Genomic DNA, 24,214 nt, shown 5'->3' with positions numbered 1-24,214 from the left:
GGAAACGATCTAGCTTGCCGGTACTTGGCACTAAAAAAGGTTGAGAAAACACTGTAGTAGCTTTTCCAATGGTCCTACAGCATATTCTCATATCTTCTCCTCAGCTCTACTCTTTAATGAAGCAGCATGATGACTGTATGATGACGGCTCTATGTACTGACAGAGATATACTGGAGGGAATTCCCTGTGTTTGCCGTTCGCCAAGGCTAGAGGTGAGCGTAAAACATCCTCCCCTCTCCTCTCCACCTGCTCCCAGGAGTTTCTATAGAAACAGCCAGGTAAGATGCTAATGATCTCCCATTGGACCCAAAGCTAGCAGCACCACACCTTGTTGTCCATGATAAGCTCATTGTTATGGAAAGAGGTATACGCTAATTTAGTTCAGTATTACATGTAGCTGGTGCTATTGTGTGTCACAGAAAATCTGATCCAATGACAATCTAAATATATACACTGAGTATACCAAACATTAGGAATCAAATCAAATCCAAGTTTATCTGTCACGTGCGCCGAATAGAACAGGTGTAGGTAGACCTTACAGTGAAATGCTAACCAATAGTGCAAAAAAGGTATTAGGTGAACAATAGGTAGGTAAAGAAATAAAACAACAGTAAAAAGACAGGCTACATACAGTAGCGAGGCTATAAAAGTAGTGAGGCTACATACAGACACCGGTTAGTCAGGCTGATTGAGGTAGTATGTACATACAGTTAAAGTGACTATGCATATATGATGAACAGAGAGTAGCAGTAGTGTAAAAGAGGGGTTGGCAGGTGGTGTGTGGGACACAATGCAAATAGTCCGGGTAGCCATTTGATTACCTGTGCAGGAGTCTTATGGCTTGGGGGTAAAAACTGTTGAGAAGCCTTTTTGTCCTAGACTTGGCACTCCAGAACCGCTTGCCATGCGGTAGTAGAGAGAACAGTCTATGACTGGGGTGGCTGGGGTCTTTGACAATTTTTAGGACACCTTCCTAATATTGAGTTGCTACCCCCCTTGCCCTCAGAACAGCCTTGATTTGTTGATTCGTCGGGGCATGGACTCTGTTCACGCTGTTGAGCGTAAATACCCAGCATTGTTGCAGTTCTTGACACAAATCAGTGCCCCTGGCACCTACTACTATACCCCGTTCAAATGGCACTTACATTTTTAGTTTTGCCCGTTCACCCTCTGAATGGCACACATATTCAATCCATGTCTTAATTGTCTCAAGGCTTAAAAATCCTTCTTTCACAAATCGCAACCCAAATCGCAACCCAACCTGGATTCACCTGGTCAGTCCCATGTCATGGAAAGACCAGGTGTTTTTAATGTTTTGTATGCTCCGTTTATATTCATATGATCTACTGTATCACCCATGGAAAACAAAACAACTCACCAGTGACTTATTTCATATGTATTTATGTGTAGCGGTCTTCAGATGTACCACATAAAAACCAAGAAATGAAGAGCTACACCACGGCTGTCTTTTTTGGGGCTTTTATGTAGATCTTTCTCTACAATCGTATTATGAAAAGACAGGACAGGAACACATCAGTCTCCAATGTACCATCTGACAAGTTGTTCTTTCTCTGTCAGTGTGCGAGTCCGAGAAAACAATCACATTCATACATAAAGCCATAACGTATAGAATAAAATAAACAATCCTTAATACAAAGAAAGTATAATATTAATTCTTAGACAATAGAACCATACCTGCAATAGTATTATGAAAAGACAGGACAGGAACACATCAGTCTCCAATGTACCATCTGGCAAGTTGCGGCAGGTAGCCTAGTGGTTAGAGTGATGAGTTAGTAACTGAAAGGTTGCTAAATCGAATCCCAGAGCTGACAAGGTAAAAATATGTTGTTCTGCCCCTGAACAAGGCAGTTAACCCACTGTTCCTAGTCCTAGAGGGCAAAACTGCACCTCCCACAATGCAACGCTAGCATAACTCGGCAGCTCTGCTAACCATCTGCACCACAGAAAGGCGTGCTAGCTAGCAATAGCAATACTTTTTAGCACTGTAAAACTATATCAATAACAACGATGAACGTTACATGTTTCAATAGTCTCACACCCCCTTATAACAGTACCTATAGCATTAACCCTGGGATGCTTTATTTATTTCACGTTATGGACTTCTACACAGGAGTAATCTGCAACACACCTTTCTGTGTTTTCTCGGACTGATGAGAATGGGAGCTACGGGTAGTACCAGGGTGTTAGTAGGTAACGTAGGCACCCAGATGAAATAAAATACATTTAATGAAATAAAAACCGAAGTTGTTAATATCATCCAGTTACTGTAGCTGCCTATTTAACATCAACCAGCAGCACTAGTTGAGCAACAATTGAAATGAGAAACCAAAATTAAAGTTCCTGGTGATCATAACGATCTGACTCCACCCTTCTGTCTGAACTTGGAATATTCCTGTTCGCAGGTTTGGGCCATTGATCCTCAACCTGGTTGTTCTGTTCTGTGTTGTGTACTATTCTAATCATTTGAAGATTGATGGAATAACCCTTTTAACTCTCCTACATATGGGCTGACAAGAAATCAAGAAAATTAGAAATACTCTTAATAACGTTCTCAAAAATTGGATGAATAGAACCAAGTGTGAGAACCCCCTAAAACTCATGACAAGGCAACTTTAAAGCTTCCTGATTATAGTAGTTTCCTGTCCGTGTGGTTATTTTAGAGAACCGAGGCAGAATATGCTGCTTTAAAGAGAAGAGAGAATGAAGTAAGTAAACTTGAATTTTACTATTTTAACAGAGCAAGACAGAGGTAATACTTAAATATTTATTTGTACATATTATTGATTCATATTGTGGAACCCTGCTCACATTTCCCCGATTTAATAAAAGGTTACTCAATATTACCTGACAAGAAAGTGAACCACTACTGAATGGAACATTTTTAACTTTAGATGTAAGTCAATCGAAAGTCAAAGTCAGAGCTTTACATATGTGTTATTTGTTCGTCACCCCATTTACATATGTGTTATTTGTTCGTCACCCCATGGCCCCGAAATCGCGGACAAATCCCCCAAACCCCCTTGAATTCCTCTCAGTTTCACTGGCTGCGACCTAGCATTTGAACGGTTTGGGCTATTAGCTATATGACCCCATTCCTGAAAGCTAAAACTGGTATGTTTCCGCTAAATATGATACGATTCAAGTGTTTGTCAGTAGTTGAGTTCCATTTCAGGGTGAGTAGTACTGCTTCTTAAAGTGAGAGCTGGATTTTACCATCTTACTCTTTGTTACTCTTTGTTCCTTAAACTGTTAACCATTACAGTCCAAGCTTTGTCTAAGCCGGGTGGGGGTGGTATACAATGTAACAATGTAAAAAAAAAAATATATTTTTTTTTGGGGGGGGGGGGGCATTAATGCTTTTAGTCCATACAAACGCATTGAGTAACAGATTCACTACATGGAACAACAGATAGTCCCCCCCACAAAAAAAAAATCTAAAGGAAGTTTGTTCTGAAGTGTCTGACCTACACTACCTTTCAAAAGTTTTAGAACACCACTCATTCAAGGGTTTTTCTTTATTTTGTAAACTATTTTCTACATTGTAGAATAATAGTGAAAACATAAAAACTATGACAAGTCTCTGAATGTCCTTGAGTTGCCCAGACAGAGCCCGGATTTGAACTCGCTAGAACATCTCTGGAGAGACCTGAAAATTGCTGTGCAGCGACGCTCTCCATCGAACCTGACAGAACTTGTGAGGATCTGCATCAGAGAAACTCCCCACATACAGGTGTGCCAAGCTTGTAGCGTCATACCCAAGAAGACTTGTGGCTGTAATCTCTGCCAAAGATGCTTCAACAAAGTACTGAGTAAAGTGTCTGAATACCTATGTAAAGTTGATATATTATTTTTACATTTGCAAAAATGTTTTTAATTTATCGGGTATTGTGTGTAGATTGATGAAATATATTTTTTTGGTCCATTTTAGGATAAGGTTGTAACGTAACAAAATGTGTAAAAAGTCAAGGGGTCTGAATACTTTCCAAATGCACGGTACCCAGAGGATGACGGAAACTAGCTGTCCTCCGGCTATACCATGGTGCTACCCCAGAGAGTGCGGTTAAGGCTACTGTAAACCTTCATTTCAAAACAGTGTGTTTTAATCAATTATTTGGCGGCTTGAATATATACTTAGTATTTTTTAATAACCATGTAAGTCTCTCTCGGACAAGGGGACTTTTATCAATATATTTTGGCTATATAAACTACCGGTCAAAAGTTTTAGAACACCTACTCTTTCAAGGGTTTTTCTTTATTTTTACTATTTTCTACATTGGAGAATAATAGTGAAGACAAACTATGAAATAACACATATGGAATCATGTAGTAACCAAAAAAGTGTTAAACAAATCAATAGCCACCCTTTGCCTTGATTACAGCTTTGCACACTCTTGGCATTTTCTCAACCAGCTTTCATGAGGTAGTAACCTGGAATGCATTTAAATTAACGGGTGTGCCTTCTTAAGTTAATTTGTGGAAACTCTTTCCTTCTTAATGCGTTTGAGCCAATCACTTGTGTTGTGACAAGGTAGGGGGGTATACAGAAGATGGTATTTTACCAAAATAGGGCTAAGTCCATATTATGGCAAGAACAGCTCAAATAAGCAAAGAGAAACGACAGTCCATTATTACTTTTAAGACATGAAGGTCAGTCAATACGGAACATTTCAAGAACTTTGAACGTTTCTGCAAGTGCAGTCGCAAAACCCATCAAGCGCTATGATGAAACTGGCTCTCATGAGGACCGCAACATGAATGGAAGACCCAGAGTTACCTCTGCTGCAAAGGATAAGTTCATTAGAGTTACCAGCCTCAAATTGCAGCCCAAATAAATGCTTCAGAGTTCAAGTAACACATCTCAACGTCAACTGTTCAGAAGAGACTGTGAATCAGGCCTTCATGGTTGAATTCCTGCAAAGAAACCACCACTAAAGGACACCAACAAGAAGAAGAGACTTGCTTGGGCTAAGAAACACAAGCAATGGACATTAGACCAGTGGAAATGTGTCCTTTGATCTGGAGTCCAAATTGGGGATTTTTGGTTCCAACCGGCGTGTCTTTGTGAGACGCAGTGTGGGTGAACGGATGATCTCCGCATGTGTATTTTCTACCATAAAGCATGGAGAAGGAGGTGTTATGGTGTGGGGGTGCTTGCTGGTGACATTGTTTGTGATTTATTTAGAATTCAAACACCATCCCATCTGGTTTGCGCTTAGTGGGACTATCTTTATTTTTTCAACAGGACAATGACCCAACACACCTCCAGGCTGTGTAAGGGCTATTTTACCAAGAAGGCGAGTGATGGAGTGCTGTATCAGATGACCTGGCCTCCACAATTGCAGCCCAAATAAACCAAATTGAGATGGTTTTGGGATGAGTCGGACCGCAGAATGAAGGAAAAGCAGCCAACAAGTGCTCAGCATACGTGGGAACTCCTTCAAGACTGTTGGAAAAGCATTCCAGGTGAAGCTGGTTGAGAGAATACCAAGAGTGTGCAAAGCTGTCATCAAGGCAAAGGGTGGCTCTTTGAAGAATCTAAAATAAACAAATGTTCTAACACTTTTTTGGTTACTACATGATTCCATATGTGTTATTTCATAGTTGTGATGTCTTCACTATTATTCTACAATGTAGAATAGTGTCAACTTTTGACCGTTAGTGTATATAGCCAAATATTTTGATAAAAGTCCCCTTGTTCGAGAGAGATATACATGGTTATTATAACACTTTAAGTATATATTCACCTCCTCAAATAATTGATTAAAACATACTGTTTTGCAATGAAGGTTTTCAGTAGCCTCAACAGTACTCTCTGGGGTAGCACCATGGTGTAACCGGAGGACAGCTAGTTTCTGTCATCCTCTGGGTACTGTGCATTCCCAGGGGACTGATGAATAAATCTTCATCAATCTATACACAATACCCAATTTAATTATTATTTTTTAAACACTTGCAAATGTAAAACAAAAAGTATTCAGACACTTTACTCAGTACTTTGTTGAAGCATCTTTAGCAGAGATTATAGCCTTGAGTCTTCTTAGGTATGACGCTACAAGTTTGGCACACCTGTATGTGGGCAGTTTCTCTGATGCATCTCTGCAGATCCTCTCAAGCTCTGTCAGGTTCGATGGTGAGCGTCGCTGCACAGCTATCTTCAGGTCTCTCCAGAGATGTTAGATCGGGTTCAAATCCGGGCTCTGGCTGGGCAACTCAAGGACATTCATAGGCTTGTCCCAAAGCCACTCCTGTGTTGTCTTGGCTGTGTGCTTAGGGCCGTTGTCCAGGTGGAAGGTGACACTGCTCTGGAGCAGGTTTTCATCAAGGATCTCTCTGTACTTTGCTCCGTTCATCTTTCCCTCAATCCCGACTAGTCTCCCAGTCCCTGCCGCTGAAAAACATTCCCACAGCATGATGCTGCCACCACCATGCTTCACAGTAGGAATGGTGCCAGGTTTCCTCCAGACATGACGCTTGGCATTCAGGCTAATGAGTTCAATAAATGATAAGTAAATGTAAATGATAGTCATCCAATATGCTGTAATAGAAATAAGGCCATGATCCCCCCAAAAAATGGCACCAACCGCCACTGCTGCATACTTAATTTAGATTGTTCAAGTTGGCTATCCATCCCCATTTTTAAATAGCGCCCCTCATTCAATTGCCAAAGACATGCTCCCCCAAACTATTCTGTCCTCCAATAATGCCGTATCAACAGCAGATTAACACAATTGACAGGGGCCTAGTGTTGTGTTTTGTGTGAACGTTATATACACATTTTACTTGTTCTGTTGCTTAATAGTGTCAAGTGATCTAAAATGGACACCTCATCACCTGCTCCACCCACACCTGTCCCAGAGCGGTTGCTAGCTATTCTACAACAACTGACCAGTGAGGAGTTGAAGTCATTTCAGTGGTACCTGAAGCAGCCTGTTTCGGGTGGCTCATCTCCCATCCCAGTTAGCAGGCTGGAAAATGCTAAAAGAGAGGACACAGTGGATCAGATGGTGCATACCTATAGGGAAGCTGGTGCTCTGGAGATGACACACCATATTCTGCAAAAGATTAAACGGAATGATCTAGCTGGTAAGTTAAAGACAGACTAAAAATAGCTCAGGATTCATACTGTATGCTTGAGAATCATTCATGAATCATTCTAAAATGCACATTTGATTGAAACCAGACGTGTTTGCCGACTAAGAGTTATTTAAGGAGGGGAATATATTTTCTTTAATTGCACCCCCACTACCCCTTTCTTTGGAGGAACACTTTATCATACATTATTTAGTCCCTCCAAAATAAAACAAATGCAGACCTCCCTTGACTGGTCAATACATCAATGCATATACATTTTTGTTTTATCTAGTTCCAATGTCAGGGACAGAACACCAAGCCACAGCAGGAGTATCAGCCACACCAACCAGGCCCAACCTGAACACAAGCACCGTACCAGTTCAGGATGTTCAGGATGCTTCTGCAGATCTCTCCAACCACACTGAGCCTGGAGACCATGTTAAGGAACATAAACTCACTACTGTTAACTCTACAGATGATGGTAAATAACATAAAATCTCACTATGGAGAGAGGCATTCAATACAACTATATGTCTTCTCATTTAAAAAAAAAAAAATGTTTGTATTCCCAGAATGTCGCATTAAAGGGTTGTATTTTACAATTTAATATTAGATAGACTGCTTCCAGGGTGAGGAACTATGGGCTAGGATTTTTTTAAATGTATGCTTCAATTCTCTTTAAACAGCCACTACAAACTTCAGCTAACTTTCACCACTGCTACGACAATATCTATGGGAGTGATAGGGGTATGCAGTGCCTGTTAATAATTTCATGGCCAAATCACTTCCATTGATGTATAACTAGCGGTGGCTAAAGTTAGCTGAAGTTTGTAGTGGCTGTTATAGAAAACCAAACCATGGATTACAGTTTCTTTTGGCCCCACGCATCTGAAGCTTGTATTCTGTCCTTAATAATAAATCAGTCCCTCCAGGATTTCGCAGCGTTTTTTAAAAATACATTTGCGGGCAAAATGATTTGCTCTGCTGCGACAATTCTGACATTTTGGAAGGCAATTTGCAATTTTTGGTATCCAATTTGCACTGTCAGAGGAATGAGTTCGGAGACGTGTAGATTGAGCAAACGATTTGATTGGAGAAACGCGTCATGGCTAATCCGATGTGATGTGAGGACGTCAGTATGATCGTATGAGATTGTCGGACTGCGATAGCATCTGGTTGTGGCGGAACCGTGGGCTTGGGTATGAATGGTGACTGTGTCATGCAAGGGAATCCTGGTAGGAATCCCGACAATGGCCGAAGATCAGGGAAGCTTTGGTACGTGGAGGTTTTGCTGCATGATTTGCTGGTGGACTGCAGCCAAAAAAGGAGATGGTTGGGACAGTGGGGCAGAGGAAGTTGCTGTGTTGTATGGTGGCTTGGCGGTGTTGTGGATGTAAGCAGCTGAAGCTGGGAGGTTCGGTTCAGGGAGAGTCGTACTACTGGGGCATCGGGAAGCTGCAGGGACGTGAACTCTGTGTTGGATGACAGGTTGTAATCTGTGGAGTGAGAAACCATGTCCGGAGCTGGTTTGGGCTGAGTTGGTGGTTGTGGAATGACTATACAGCAGTGGAGGTGGCAGGGAATGACATCATGGTGGACCTCGGGAGCATGGTGTCTCCCAGGTTGGTGGGCAACATGCGGGGAGGTGGATGTAGTTGTATCACCGGGTAGGAAGGGCAGCTATAGTAAACCAATGGGAAAGAGGGAGAAGTAGTTTAGTGGAAGAAAATGGAGGGATAGAGCAAGATAACAAGAGACAGAAAAACAATGGCAGGACATAATGATGGCAGAATGCCAGTCTGAGTCTAAATAGTATGGTGGACAATATATGATTGGCTGAAATTAGCATAATCCAACAATATGTGGCTGCCCTCATGTGGGCTGTTGTAAATGTGACCCTGGACAATACTTAAATGAATGGCATAATGAAATGTGCAAAACAGCAGAGCTTTTATCAAACATTAATATGAAAGAGAATATGGGATTGTGGTGAGAAATTCTTAGAACAGATTAGATTCTGCATCAAGATGATTTACTTGACCAACGATGGATGAATAGCCGAGACTCCGCTGCAATGGTAGGCGGCCTGGCCTCTCGGGTCCACCGAGGAGCAGGGCATGCGGCTTGCGTGTGCCCGGGAGATGTGCTGGTGCGTTCGGGGAAGGGCCGTGAATAGTAGAGAAATGCGCTCGGGAGAGCATGCTGGTGCACTCTTGAAAAGGAGCCGCGGACGTGCCAGATGCAAAAATGTCTCTCAGGCCTATGGCAAAACATGAATAGAATGAGATGAGCTATAAAACACATTAGCTTTAAAACTGCAAATAAAATCTTAGCCTCATTACAAAATGTGTAGAATACAGTGCCTTGCTAAAGTATTCGGCCCCCTTGAACTTTGCGACCTTTTGCCACATTTCAGGCTTCAAACATAAAGATATAAAACTGTATTTTTTTGTGAAGAATCAACAACAAGTGGGACACAATCATGAAGTGGAACGACATTTATTGGATATTTCAAACTTCTTTAACAAATCAAAAACTGAAAAATTGGGTGTGTTGTTTAAAGTTTGCCACAAGCCACCTGGGAGACACACCAAACATGTGGAAGAAGGTGCTCTGGTCAGATGAAACCAAAATTGAACTTTTTGGCAACAATGCAAAACGTTATGTTTGGCGTAAAAGCAACACAGCTCACACCATCCCCACTGTCAAACATGGTGGTGGCAGCATCATAGTTTGGGCCTGCTTTTCTTCAGCAGGGACAGGGAAGATGGTTAAAATTGATGGGAAGATGGATGGAGACAAATACAGGACCATTCTGGAAGAAAACCTGATGGAGTCTGCAAAAGACCTGAGACTGGGACGGAGATTTGTCTTCCAACAAGACAATGATCCAAAACATAAAGCAAAATCTACAATGGAATGGTTCAAAAATAAACATATCCAGGTGTTAGAATGGCCAAGTCAAAGTCCAGACCTGAATCCAATCGAGAATCTGTGGAAAGAACTGAAAACTGCTGTTCACAAATGCTCTCCATCCAACCTCACTGAGCTCGAGCTGTTTTGCAAGGAGGAATGGGAAAAAATGTCAGTCTCTCGATGTGCAAAACTGATAGAGACATACCCCAAGCGACTTACAGCTGTAATCGCAGCAAAAGGTGGCGCTACAAAGTATTAACTTAAGGGGGCTGAATAATTTTGCACGCCCAATTTTTCAGTTTGTGATTTGTTAAAAAAGTTTGAAATATCCAATAAATGTCGTTCCACTTCATGATTGTGTCCCACTTGTTGTTGATTCTTCACAAAAAAATACAGTTTTATATCTTTATGTTTGAAGCCTGAAATGTGGCAAAAGGTCGCAAAGTTCAAGGGGGCCGAATACTTTCGCAAGGCACTGTAACTTTATAAACTGCACATTTTTGCAAAATATGTTGAAATGAAGGAAGTTAGCTGTTTTCCAAATAAATACAGTGGGGCAAAAAAGTATTTAGTCAGCCACCAATTGTGCAAGTTCTCCCGCTTAAAAAGATGAGGCCTGTAATTTTCATCATAGGTACACTTCAACTATGACAGACAAAATTAGAGGAAAAAATCCAGAAAATCACATTGTAGGATTTTTTATGAATTTATTTGCAAATTATGGTGGAAAGTAAGTATTTGGTCACCGACAAACTAGCAAGATTTCTGGCTCTCACAGACCAGTAACTTCTTCTTTAAGAGTCTCCTCTGTCCTCCACTCGTTACCTGTATTAATGGCACCTGTTTGAACTTGTTATCAGTATAAAAGACACCTGTCCACAACCTCAAACAGTCACACTCCAAACTCCACTATGGCCAAGACCAAAGAGCTGTCAAAGGACAACAGAAACAAAATTGTAGACCTGCACCAGGCTGGGAAGACTGAATCTGCAATAGGTAAGCAGCTTGGTTTGAAGAAATCAACTGTGGGAGTAATTATTTGGAAATGGAAGACATACAAGACCACTGATAATCTCCCTCGATCTGGGGATCTCAAAATATAACTTTTTGGTAAAAACTTAAATCGTCGTGTGTGGAGGACAAAGAATGCTGAGTTGCATCCAAAGAACACCTTACCTACTGTGAAGCATGGGGGTGGAAACATCATGCTTTGGGGCTGTTTTTTTTGCAAAGGGACCAGGACGACTGATCCGTGTAAAGAAAAGAATGAATGGGGCCATGTATTGTGAGATTTTGAGTGAAAACCTCCTTCCATCAGCAAGGGCATTGAAGATGAAACGTGGCTGGGTCTTTCAGCATGACAATGATCTCAAACACACCGCCCAGGCAACGAAGGAGCGGCTCCCTAAGAAGAATTTCAAGGTCCTGGAGTGGCCTAGCCAGTCTCCAGATCTCAAGGCCATAGAAAATCTTTGGAGGTAGTTGAAAGTCTGTGTTGCCCAGCAACAGCCCCAAAACATCACTGCTCTAGAGGAGATCTGCATGGAGGAATGGGCCAAAATACCAGCAACAGTGTGTGAAAACCTTGTGAAGACTTACAGAAAACGTTTGACCTCTGTCATTGCCAACAAAGGGTATATAACAAAGTATTGAGATAAATAAGTATTTGGTCAATAACAAAAGTTGTCCACCATAATTTGCAAATAAATTAATAAAAAATCCTACAATGTGATTTTCTGGATTTTTTTTCTCATTTTGTCTATCATAGTTGAAGTGTACCTATGATAAATTACAGGCCTCTCATCTTTTTAAGTGGGAGAACTTTAACAATTGGTGGCTGACTAAATACTTTTTTGCCCCACTGTATATGTTTTCCTAAAAGGGGGGGGCCCTGGAGGTCTGTGTCCGGGGGCCCCAAATGGGGTAGTCCAGCCCTGACAAGGATTTCTAAATTGTTTGATTGTCAAAAGGGGAGGAAATGTAAATTGTTTCATGTGTGGTCTTTCCTCCCGAAATTTAGTTACGTTACAACACACAATTCTGTAGTTTGGCTAGCCACTGGATGGCTCTGAATGCACTGTCAGCATTCAGTCAAAGCTGTTAACCACTTCTGGACCTAACTAGTGCTTGCAAATCTTATTCTGATGTTGACAGCAGTTGAGTTATATTCAGATACAACGAACTTATCTGGCTAACATACATCGAGAGAATAAGTTATATTAACTTGCTAGCTAGCGTTAGCAAGATTTTCCAATTGTGGCCAATGAGCTAGCTAACCAGCTAGCAAACAATGCAACTGAAGTATAATTTCAGAATACATTTAAAAAAATACTCCAACAAGCGCTGCATTTCAGGAATCACAGTCGCAATTTTTGTGCACTGTTCAATTATTAAGCCACTTAAACAATAACTTTATTAAAATAAACACCTCTTTGGCTTCGCAAAATCAGAGGGACTAATAATTTAGTCGCTAAATACAATCAAACCTTGATTATACCTAATCTTAAACTGTAATTGTATATCCATTGTCAGGTCCTTCGTATGAAGATGTTGAGAAGTACCGGCGTAAATTCCAATACAAACTGAAGGAGAAGATTCAGCATGTATTTGAGGGGGTGCCAAAACAGGGAAAGAAAACACTTCTCAATAAGATCTACACAGAACTCTACATCACAGAGGGTGGAAGTGAAGAGGTCAATAATGAACACGAGGTAAGACAGATTGAGATCGCATCCATCACACCAGCAGCGACAGAAGAAAGGTTGATCGAATGCAATAACATCTTTACATTTGTAACTGGACAAGACAAACCTACCAGAACTGTGCTGACAAAGGGAGTCGCTGGCATTGGAAAAACATTCTCTGTACTTAAGTTCATTTTGGACTGGGCTGAAGGAAAAGCAAATCAAGATATCCAGTTCATATTTTCACTGCCTTTTCGAGAGCTAAATTTGGTGCGGAAGAAAATGCTGAGTTTAGTGGATCTTGTTCATGAATGCATCAGAGAGGCAAAAGTGATTGAGAAGGAATTTCTCTATCAGGTTTTCACAAAATTACAAGACTCAGGAAACCCAAACTACAATGAGAGCAGGTACAAAGTTCTATTTGTCCTTGATGGTCTAGATGAGTGTCGATTGCCTCTAGACTACAAGAAGAATGATAGCTGGGATAAAGCTACAGAGCCAACCTTAGTGGATGTGCTTCTGAAATCCCTCATCAATGGGAATCTGCTTCCCTCTGCTCGCCTCTGGATAACCTCCAGACCTGCAGCATCCAATCAGATTCCTTCTGGGTGTGTTGACCAGGTGACAGAAGTACGAGGGTTCAATGACCCACAGAAGGAGGAGTACTTCAGGAAGAGGTTCAGTGATGAGAATCTGGCAAACAGAATCATCTCACACATTAAGACATCAAGGAGTCTCCACATCATGTGCCACATACCAGTCTTCTGTTGGATCGCAGCTACAGTTCTGGAGCGCATATTGAGCACAGATACGAATGGAGAAATACCAAAGACTCTGACTCAATTATTCCTTGGTTTACTGGTGTTTCATGCTAAACAGATGAATGAGAAATATAATGAGAAAGGCGAGGGAGAGCCACACTGGGATAAAGAGAGCATTATGGCACTTGGAAAACTGGCTTTTCAACAGCTAAAAAATGGCAACCTAATTTTCTATGAGTCAGATCTGCAAGAGTTTGGCATTAGTGCCAGAGAAGCTTCGGTTCGCTTGGGAGTGTTAACACAGCTCTTCAGAGAGGATTATGGGCCGTTCCAGGAGAAGGTGTACTGCTTTGTGCATCTGAGCATCCAGGAGTTTCTGGCTGCGTTGTATGTCTTTTTATCATTCAACAACAACAATGTAAACCTAATGAACAAAGAACTTTCCACCATCAGAAACATTCTTAGGAAGTTTACATTCAAATCTGCCTTCACCTTTCACAAGAGTGCTGTGGATAAAGCCTTACGGGGTAAGAATGGACACCTGGACCTGTTCCTCCGCTTCCTTCTGGGCCTCTCACTAGAGTCCAATCAGTCTCACTTACACGGCCTACTGACACCGACAAGGAGCACGAGAAGCAGCTCTCAGTGCCATGAGAAAACAGTCAAGTACATAAAGAGGAAGATCAGAAAAAATCACTCTCCAGAGAAGTGCATCAATCTGTTCCACTGTCTAAATGAACTAAATGACCATTCACTGGTGAAGGAGATCCAAAACTACCTGAGCTCAGGAAATGTCTCCAGAGAAGAACTCTCACCTGCACAGTGGTCAGCTCTGGTCTTTGTTTTGTTGACTTCAGAAGAGGAGCTGGTTGTGTTTGATCTGAAGAAATACTCCAGATCAGAAAAGGGGCTTCTGAGACTGTTGCCAGTCGTCAAAACCTCCAGAACATCTCTGTGAGTTGAAAACATACTATATTAAAAATGGTCAGTCAAAATGCAATTATATTATACATGTGAAGAGTTTATTTCCAAAATGCTATATCCACCAATTTCACATGTGTTTTTGTCATCAATGATTGCTTATGGGTACCTTAATGTGTGTGGAAAATATTACTGTTCTCAAATTTTTCATTCATAGATTTTAGATATCCATTGTTTAGATGGAATGGAATGTTCGTGACCTGTATGTTTGACTGTATAGTCAATCATACAGGATACAAACATTCCATTCCATGTGGTCTTAAGATGAATGCACTTGTTGCAAGTCACTCTGAATAAGAGCATCTGCTAAATGACTAAAATGTAAAAATGTAAATGTTTTACAGAAAGCATGAAAATATGCTTTTTGAAATATTTTATATTTTTTTGGTATTTATTAAGATCCCCATTTTCTACTCAGCTACTCTTCCTGGGGTCCACAACGGAAAGAAACGGAATAGAGCTAAGCACAGGCTAAATCCTAGCAGATTTAGCCTGTGCACATTTATTAAAAATAAAATACAAGTATTTATATAAGTATTCACACCCCTAAGTCAATAGTTTGTAAAAGCACCTTTGGCAGCAATTACAGCTTGTGAGTCTTTCTGGGTAAGAATTTTCCACACCTGGATTGTGCAACATTTGCCCATTTATTATTTTCAAAATTCTTCAAGCTCTTTCCATAGATTTTCAAGTAGATTTAAGTAAAAAAATACTCAGCCACTCAAGGAACACTCACGGTCTTCTTGATAAGCAACCCCCGTGTAAATTTGGCCTTGTGTTTTAGGTTATTGTCCTGTTGAAAGGTGAATTGATCTCAGTGTCTAGTGGAAAGCAGACAACCAGCTTTTCCTCTCGGATTTAGCCTGTGCTTAGCTTCATTCCGTTTATGTTTTATCCTGCAAAACTTCCCTGTCCGCAAAACCCATACCATAATGCTGCCACCACTAAGCTTGAAAATATGGAGAGTGGAATATTTTTTATTCTGTACAGGCTTCCTTCTTCTCACTGTCAATTAGGTTAGTATTGTGGAGTAACTACAATGTTGTTGATCCATCCTCAGTTTCCTCCTATCACAACCATTAAACTCTAACTGTTTTAAAGTCACCTTTGGCCTCAGTTTCCTCCCTCTCCGGCAACTGAGTTAGGAAGAACGCATGTATCTTTGTGGTGACTGGGTGTATTGATACACCATCCAAAGTGTAATGTATAACTTCACCATGCTCAAAGGGATAGTAAATGGCTGCTTTTTTCTCTCCAATGTTTTCTTTTTACCCATCAACCAATTGGTGCCGTTTTTTGCAAGGCGTTGGAAAACCTCCCTGGTTGTTGTGGTTGAATCCGTTTGAAATTCAGTGCTCGACTGAGGGACCTTACAGATAATTGTATGTGTGGGGTACAGAGATGAGGTAGTCATTCAAAAATAATGCTAAACAATATTATTGCACACAGAGTGAGTCCATGCAACTTATGTGACTTGTTAAGCATTTTTTTACTCCTGAACTTATTTAGGTTTGCCATAACAAAGGGGCTGAATACTTATTGACTCAAGACATTTCAGCTTTTCATTTATTAATTTGTAAAACTTTCTAAAAACATAATTCCACTTCGACATCATGGGGTATTGTGTGTGTGTGTGTGTGTGTGTGTAGGCCAGTGACCCCAAAAAAATCTACATTTAATCCATTTTAAATTCAGGCTGTAACACAACAAAATGTGGAAAAAATCCAGGGGTGTGAATACTTTCTGAAGCCACTGTAGCATTTTGCCAAAAAAACATGATTTGTCTATCTGATAGAGTTTAAACAAATACATTTCTGTCATTGAACAACAATGATTAGATAGTGGGGAAAAAAACACCACTCTCATAATTTCTTTAAACAATCAAATCAAATCTAAAAATCAAATGGATATATAGCGTTTTGGAATTAAACTTTCCAATGGTCATTATTTTCCCAATTTTATCAAAATATAAGCTACTTGTTCACTAGATTTGTGTAACTGTGATAAATGAGTATTTTTTACCTTTCATAGGCTGAATGGATGTAACCTCACAGAGAGATGCTGTGAAGCTTTAGCCTCAGCTCTCAACTTCTCCCACCTGAGAGAGCTGGACCTGAGTGACAACAACCTGCTGACAGATTCAGGAGTGAAGCTGCTCGCTGTTGGACTGGATAATTCGCACTGTAAACTTGAGACACTCAGGTTAGTTTTCCTGTATTAGTTCACATTTGGATAGTTCTTCAAATCCACATTTATTCCCCTTTCAACAATATCAGACTAATGTGTTTGACCTCAGCCAAATTGAAATGTCATAGTTAGGCTACTTAACTACATAAGAGAAAGATTGATTTCAAATATATTGTACAGTATACAATTGTATTACTTATATGTAATAATGTGATCAATAATTATCATATTTTAAGAGATTGAGGAAGACATACAAAGCTTCCATTTCCCACTTTCACTACTAAACTATTTTAAACTCATGATACACTCTGCAGGTTGTCATTTTGTGGAGTCACAGCGAAAGGCTGTGCTTATCTGGCCTCAGTTCTAATGTCAAACTCTTCAAACCTGAGAGAGCTGGACCTGAGTGACAATGACCTGCGGAATTCAGGAGCAGAACTGCTCTCAGCGGGACTGGAGAGTCCACACTGTAAACTTGAGACACTGAGGTCAGTATTCCTGCATTAGTTAACTAGTTCTTATGTTATCAACCGTATGTATAGAGGACAATATCGGACTAATATGTCAGCTGAATTGAAACTTTTTCTACATTTTTGTTACGTATCAGCCTTATTCTAAAATGGATTAAATAGTATTTTTCCCTAATCAAATCTACACACAATACCCCATAATAACAAAGCAAAAACAGGTTTTGAAATGTTAGCAAAAGTAGAAAATAAAAAACGGAAATATCACATTTACATAAGTATTCAGACCCTTGACACACCTGTATTTGGGGAGTTTCTCACATTTTTCTCTGTAGATCCTCTCAAGCTGGTTTGAGAGGATGGGGGGGGGGGCGCGCATCGCTGCACAGCTATTTTCAGGTCTCTCCAGAGATGTTTGGTCGTGTTCAAGTCTGGGATCAGGCTGGGCCGCTCAAGGACTTTCAGAAACTTGTCCCAAAGTCACTCCTGCTTTGTCTTGGACGTGTGCTTAGGGTTGTTGTCCTGTTGGAAGGTGAACCTTCGCCCGAGTCTGAGGTCCTGAGCGCTCTGGAGCAGGTTTTCATCAAGGATCTCTCTGTACTTTGCTCCGTTCATCTTTCCCTCGATCCTGACTAGTCTTCTAGTCCCTGCCGCTGAAAAACATCCCCACAGCATGATGCTGCCACCACCCATGTTTCACAGTAGGGATGGTGCCAGGTTTCTTCCAGACGTGATGCTTAGCATTCAGGCCAAATAGTTCAATCTTGGTATCATCAGTCCAGATAATCTTGTTTTTCATGGTCTGAGAGTTCTTTAGGTGCCTTTTGGCGAATTCCAAGCGGGCTGTCATGTGCCTTTTTACTGAGGAGCAGTTTCCGTCTGGCCACTCTACCATAAAGGCCTGATAGGTGGAGTGCTGCAGAGATGGTTATCCTTCTGGAAGGTTCTTCCATCTACACAGAGGAACTCTGGAGCTTTGTCAGAGGGACCATCGGGTTCTTGGTCACCTCCCTGACCAAGGCCCTTCTCCCCCCAATTGCTCAGTTTGGCCGGGCGGCCAGCTCTAGGAAGAGTTTTGGTGGTTCCAAACTTCTTCCATTTAAAGAGTGATGGAGGCCACGGTGTTCTTGGGGACATTTAATGCTGCAGAAATGTTGTTACCCGTCCCCATATCTGTCTCTCGACACAATCCTGGCTTGGTTTTTGCTCTGACATGCACTATCAACTGTGGGGGCTTATATAGACAGGTGTGTGCCTTTCCAAATCATGTCCAATCAATTGAATTTACCACATGTGGACTCCAATCAAGTTGTAGAAACATAAAGGATGCTCAATGGAAACAGAATGCACCGGAGCTCAATTTCAAGTCTCATAGCAAAGGGTCTGAATACTTATGTAAATAAGGTATCTGTTTTTTATTTGTAGTAAACCTGCACACAAAAAAAACTTATGGGGTATTGTGTGTAGATTGAGGAAAACGGTTTTATTTAATCAATTTTAGAATAAGGCTGTAACGTAACAAAATGTGGAAAAAGGGAAGGGATTTGAATACTTTCCAAATGCCATGTACCGAATTGCATAAAGAAGATTGTCATAAATTAAGATGCAATATTTATTAAATTCTAATGTATTTAATAATATTTTTTTTTACCATGTATTTAAAAAAAAAAATACAAATGTCACATTTTAAGTGATTGAGGAAGACATACACAGCTACCATTTTCTCCACTAGAGGATGTGAACTCATGATAAACTCTTGCAGGTTGTCATTCTGTGGAGTCGCAAAGAAAGGCTGTGCTTCTCTGGCCTCAGCTCTGAGGTCAAACCCCTCACACCTGAGAGAGCTGGACTTGAGCTACAATCACTCAGGAGTGAATCTGCTCTCTGCTATATTAGAGGATCCCTGCTGTAAACTGGAGAAACTCAAGTATGTTGTACCATTTTCTCATTTATTGGTAGCCAAACATCCAGTAACCAGTGTGGGAACAGACCAGATAAGTTAGTGAAGTTGTGTTTAAAGCTCTTTCTTTGTCTCTGCTGCAGTGTCCATAATGCACATGCTTGCATTAATTTGTGTGTATTTGTGTGTGTGCATGTTATTCATTTGTTTTGTTTTTCCTACAGCATGGGATCTGGAGATTTCGCAACCCAACCAGGTCAAATTAAATGTGAGTGTTGATTGCTGGGATGAATAAACTTTTATCCCATTCATGTCCATAACAGAAGTGTATAATTTTATTTTGTACACTTGTGTCCATCAGCTCAGAAAACATCTGAATAAAACATTTTAACTGGTCAAAGTGAAGTGAAAGACAGCCATCTATGTTGTAGACCTACTACATTTTTTTTCCTGGACACTAAGAGATATATAAATGATGGAATATTTTTTTCCCCTCAAAGCCATGAAAAGACATGTTCAAATGATCAGGGCTGGTTTCCCGATAAAGATTAAAACACTCGTGAGACTAATTTCAAACGATGCATTGTAAAAACAATAACGTCCGAAGATGTCATACCCGTTTCCCAAAACAACATGCAGTGCACTCGCTACAAAGTGAAACGTAACTGTCATCACAGGAGCTGCCCAGTGCTGAAAGTTATTCCAGAATATAGGCTAAATAGCCCACTGTATCAATCAAATGTATTTATAAAGCCCTTTTTACATCAGCCAATGTCAAAGTGCTATACAGAAACCCAGCTTTAAACCCCAAACAGCAAGCAATGCAGATGTAGAAGCACAGTGGCTAGGAAAAACTCCTTTGAAAGGCAGGAACCTAGGAAGAAACCTAGAGAAGAACCAGGCTCTGAGGGGTGGCCAGTCCTCTTCTGGCTGTGCCGGGTTGAGATTATAACAGTACATGGCCAAGATGTTCATAGATGACCAGCATGGTCAAATAATAATAAACCACAGTGGTTGTAGAGGGTGCAACAGGTCAGCACCTCAGGAGTAAATGTCAGTTGGCTTTTCATAGCCGAGTGTTCAGAGTTAGAGACAGCAGGTGCGGTAGAGAGAGAGAGAGAGAGTCGAAAACAGCAAGTCTGGGACAAGATAGCACATCCAGTGAACAGGTCAGGATTCCATAGCCGCAGGCAGAACCGTTGAAACTGGAGCAGCAGCACGACCAGGTGGCCCGGGGACAGCAAGGAGTCATCAGGCCAGGTAGTCCTGAGGCATGGTCCCAGGGCTCAGGTCCTCTGGTAGGGGAGGGAGAGGGTGCGCTTAAATTATTTAATGGCTATTCAAAGTCATATTACTTTTTTTTGCACAATACAGTTTTCCCATCAAGAGTAGAAATGTTATGTAGCCCATTATGGATTTAAGTGTTTGTATTATATATTCCAAGTGTTTTCTTATGCTATTTTGTATGCAATGTTTCACTATAGACAATATCAGCGTGTCTTAAAAATAGGATAGGTTCTGATGGCAATGGTTTTCGTAATTGCTCAACAAACCATTGTAGCCTAATGGCAATCAGTAATTGCATAATAACTGTAGAGTCAATAATCAGATGTGTGAAGCGAATGCTTCGTGCCCGCAAAACACTTTTTCGAGATCGAGGGAGGGTGTGAGAGAAATATCCTCACGAGCTCAGCAGTTATTGAACTGGGAACATTTTCACGCTGGGAGAAAATCTTACCGCATGACGTCACAATCAGACCGATTGGGAACTACTTCATGCGCGGAAGATTTTTACATGACACCCTGTCCCATGTAAAAATCTTCCCAGCGTGGAATAGTTCCCAATCGTTCTGACTGTGACGTCACGCTGTAAAATTTCTCCCAGCGTGAAAATGTCCCACAAATTCAAACTTTGATAATGGAGGTAGGATCAGGGATGTAGTGCCAAAACAATAAGTAGGTAAACGATGATCGCCGTTCGGGTGAGTAAAAAGGTGGGTTAACGGTGTTTATGTGCGTTTTAACCTCCGCTACACCACTGGGCATGATAGATAATCATACACTGTAAAAAAAACAAAAATAACTGAGGTGGCCCAACTCAAAAAGATTTTGTAACTAGTTCCACAGCCTCTTTGATTTACCCAACTTTTTGTATTTTATGAAATTCATATTTTAGGTTGACCAAAACATTGTGGATAGTTGGGGAAAAGTTAAATTGATTTGCTCATGGGACTGTTGGAATGTTCCACTTTGACTCCTTTCTAGTTTCAGTCATGATCCAGTTGATGGACCAGACAGTGAGTTAATTTGGATATGCTTATATGAATCACAGACCAGATGAAACAGGTATAAACAATCTCACTAATGGGGAGAACAAATACATTTTTTTTTTAGCTATATCTGGTTTTAATGCATAATTTCAGCCTCTGAAATGTATGCTTTAATTGTAAACCGGTCCCTGACAAGTAATACAATTAAGTAAAATGTAACTTCCTGAAATTCACACTAGGAAATATGTATTTTAGGCCAACAATATTTTAAGTTGGTCTCAGCAAACTTAACTCGCCATTACTGTTAGAACGAAAATGTTCGATATTTAAGTTCAGACAACAATTGTTTAATTCAACCAACATTTAGCAACAAAAAAAAAAATCATTGAGTTAATGGAGTATTCCATGTCATCTCGATATTTTTCTACATTTTAAGTCCAGCCAACTTGGACATTTAAGCTTTGGAGTTTTTTTCTTAGTTGCTCCCCCCCAATTGTTGGATAATTTGATGAAATGTGATCAGTTATGTCTTCATCTCCCCATTCAGATGCACGTAATCTCACACTGGACCCAAACACAGCACACAGACGCCTCTCTCTGTCTGAGGGGAACAGAAAGGTGACATGGGTGGATGAGAAGCAGCGGTATCCTGATCACCCAGAGAGATTTGGGAACTGCGAACAGGTGCTGTGTAGAGAGGGTCTATCTGGGCCAGGCCCCTGTTACTGGGAGGCAGATTGGAATGGGGAATGGGCTGTTATAGGAATGGCATATAAAGGAATCAGCAGGACAGGAGGGCGTAAAGACTGTGTGCTTGGATACAATCGTAAGTCTTGGAGTTTGGAGTCCTCTAATCACAGCAACACCACCTGGCACAATAATAACTGCACTGAGTTTCCTGTCCAATCCTCCCCTTACTACAGAGTAGGAGTGTATCTGGACTGGCAGGCCGGCATTCTGTCCTTCTGCAGAGTCTCCTCTAACATACGGACACACCTGCACACATTCCACACCAAATTCACTGAGCCCCTCTACCCAGGGTTTTATGTTGGGAGTGGCTCCTCAGTAACTCTGAGGTAAAAACTTTGCTTTAGGACAGCGGCTTTCTTGTTATTATTGGCGTTTGTAAATAATGTTATTCGTAGAGTGTTTTGTGAAACTCTGCTTCTGTTTGAACTCAATTACACTGAATGGAATTTTCATGGTACCTTTTTTTGGCATGGACTTGGTATCTGTGTCAAGGATTATCACAAATTCAACATGACACTGGAGATACAGTATATTACAGACACCAGGATTGCAACCCAACTACAGAGTAAAGTCAACCGGTTACTGGTAAGAGAAATACACAGACAGACTGCTACAACTCTTAAGTAGTGCTACTGGTTACACTCAGAACACTAGTGACGAACAAAAAACTATATCTGAAAGACTTGAGACCCTTGGAGATATTATTTCAGTATTTATTGATATTAACTGTTGTAAGAGTGTAAGTATTGTTTATTCTGTCATTCTAACAGTTGCCGCTGTATATACTGGGATCACTGTGATTATACTATTATGTTATTTGAAGATGTCACACTTGAAATAAACTGAAAAGATGTACAGGTGTAGGATCTTAATTTGATCACTTGCTGCTGAGAATTTTACTGCACAGCAGAAAATGCGAACTTGTAGTGAGTTTTAAAGAGGCTTCTAAAGTCTGGAATTTGACATATCATCAACCCCTAGAAAAATGTTCAATTCACCTTTCCCAATTCACATTCCCTGTTGCTGCAGGAATCTTTTCCTGCTGTAGCAAACGGTCTCAAATGAAGATGGTAACTGTCTCACCACAGTTTATATGACCGCAACATCAGGAGTTTCGTAAGCATACCTTTTAGCAATTCATTTTTTGTGATTTTCCTATACTAAAAAGGTATATTATGTGAAAAGGGAAAAAATGGACATCTGTTTAAATTATGTTTGTTTAATCCAACAAACCCAGGGCATTGGTCCACGCCAGCTTGTGAATGTATCCCGTGTTGGTTCAGTTGGTACAGCCTGGCACTTGCAATGCCAGGGTTGTGGGTTTGACTCCCACAGGGGACCAGTATGAAAAATGTGTGAACGCACTACTGTAAGTAGCTCTGGATAAGAACCTCTGCTAAATGACTAAAATGTGATATTTAACACATCGTCAACCCAATAACATATTAGCCTACAGTACAGTAGGCCTATGTCCAATAGTGAACTGAGCCTGATGGAAGAGTAAAACCTATAGTTTGATATTGGGAGTGTTTGTATTACAACAAAAAAATGTTTGACCATCATGTGAATTAAAAAGGTATTTTATGACATGTTTGACCACCATGTGAAGTGTTTGACTCTTATATGAACTACATTTATATATCCTGGAGAAGGTACCTGGGCCTTCATTTATCAATGTTGCATCCGAACAGAAACATTGGTAAACCACGCGTGCGTTCGTTTCGAATCAAAGTGTGGGATTGATCAAATTGTACTTACACTTGAGAAGTGTGCTTAATGTTGACGCACACTCTTGACCGTGCGTACGCACAGCACCTTGTGGTAGAAAAGTCAAACTGCTAATGAAATAGCATCCACCAAATGGAGAAAGGCTTGGCATGCTGGACCAAATCATCAACTATGAAAGGAAAAATATAATACATTAATAGTTTATTCATGCATTTCTTTTATAGACACTTAAGCTACTAATAGTTCTCAGGAGTGCTATTGAATTCATAAACATGAATCCATTTAAACCTGGAGTGGAATGTAAGGTTGGAGGCAATTTAGTTATATAATATATGAATATAAAAAAAGGCAACACTGATGCATTGTGACTTGGTCCAAAATGGCAAATCTAGCATTGCTGGAGGATCTGGCACAAGCTGCATTACGCAAGGAGCCGGTTTTCAATGAACATGCAGATTTTTTTGTGCTGAGAGAG

The 24,214-nt window shown here is 40.6% G+C and overlaps 1 protein-coding gene across 1 annotated transcript; it reads left to right on the top strand.

The window, feature by feature from the left end:
- Nucleotides 1–1,945: 1,945 nt before the first annotated feature.
- On the top strand, nt 1,946–23,613 carry LOC110530051 (NACHT, LRR and PYD domains-containing protein 3). Its single transcript, XM_021612831.2, has 9 exons — nt 1,946–2,729; nt 6,824–7,107; nt 7,388–7,576; nt 12,544–14,410; nt 16,469–16,639; nt 16,939–17,112; nt 18,854–19,018; nt 19,216–19,259; nt 21,809–23,613. Exons 2-9 carry the CDS (start codon nt 6,840–6,842, stop codon nt 22,339–22,341), a joined length of 3,411 nt encoding a protein of 1,136 aa, XP_021468506.2. The 5' UTR covers nt 1,946–2,729; nt 6,824–6,839; the 3' UTR covers nt 22,342–23,613.
- Nucleotides 23,614–24,214: the final 601 nt, after the last annotated feature.

The sequence above is a fragment of the Oncorhynchus mykiss genome, chromosome 8 (assembly GCF_013265735.2).
Source record: "Oncorhynchus mykiss isolate Arlee chromosome 8, USDA_OmykA_1.1, whole genome shotgun sequence".
Taxonomy (NCBI): Eukaryota; Metazoa; Chordata; class Actinopteri; order Salmoniformes; family Salmonidae; genus Oncorhynchus; species Oncorhynchus mykiss.
The sequence above is the reverse complement of the archived record's forward strand: the minus strand, read 5'-3'. Positions and strand labels throughout refer to the sequence as shown.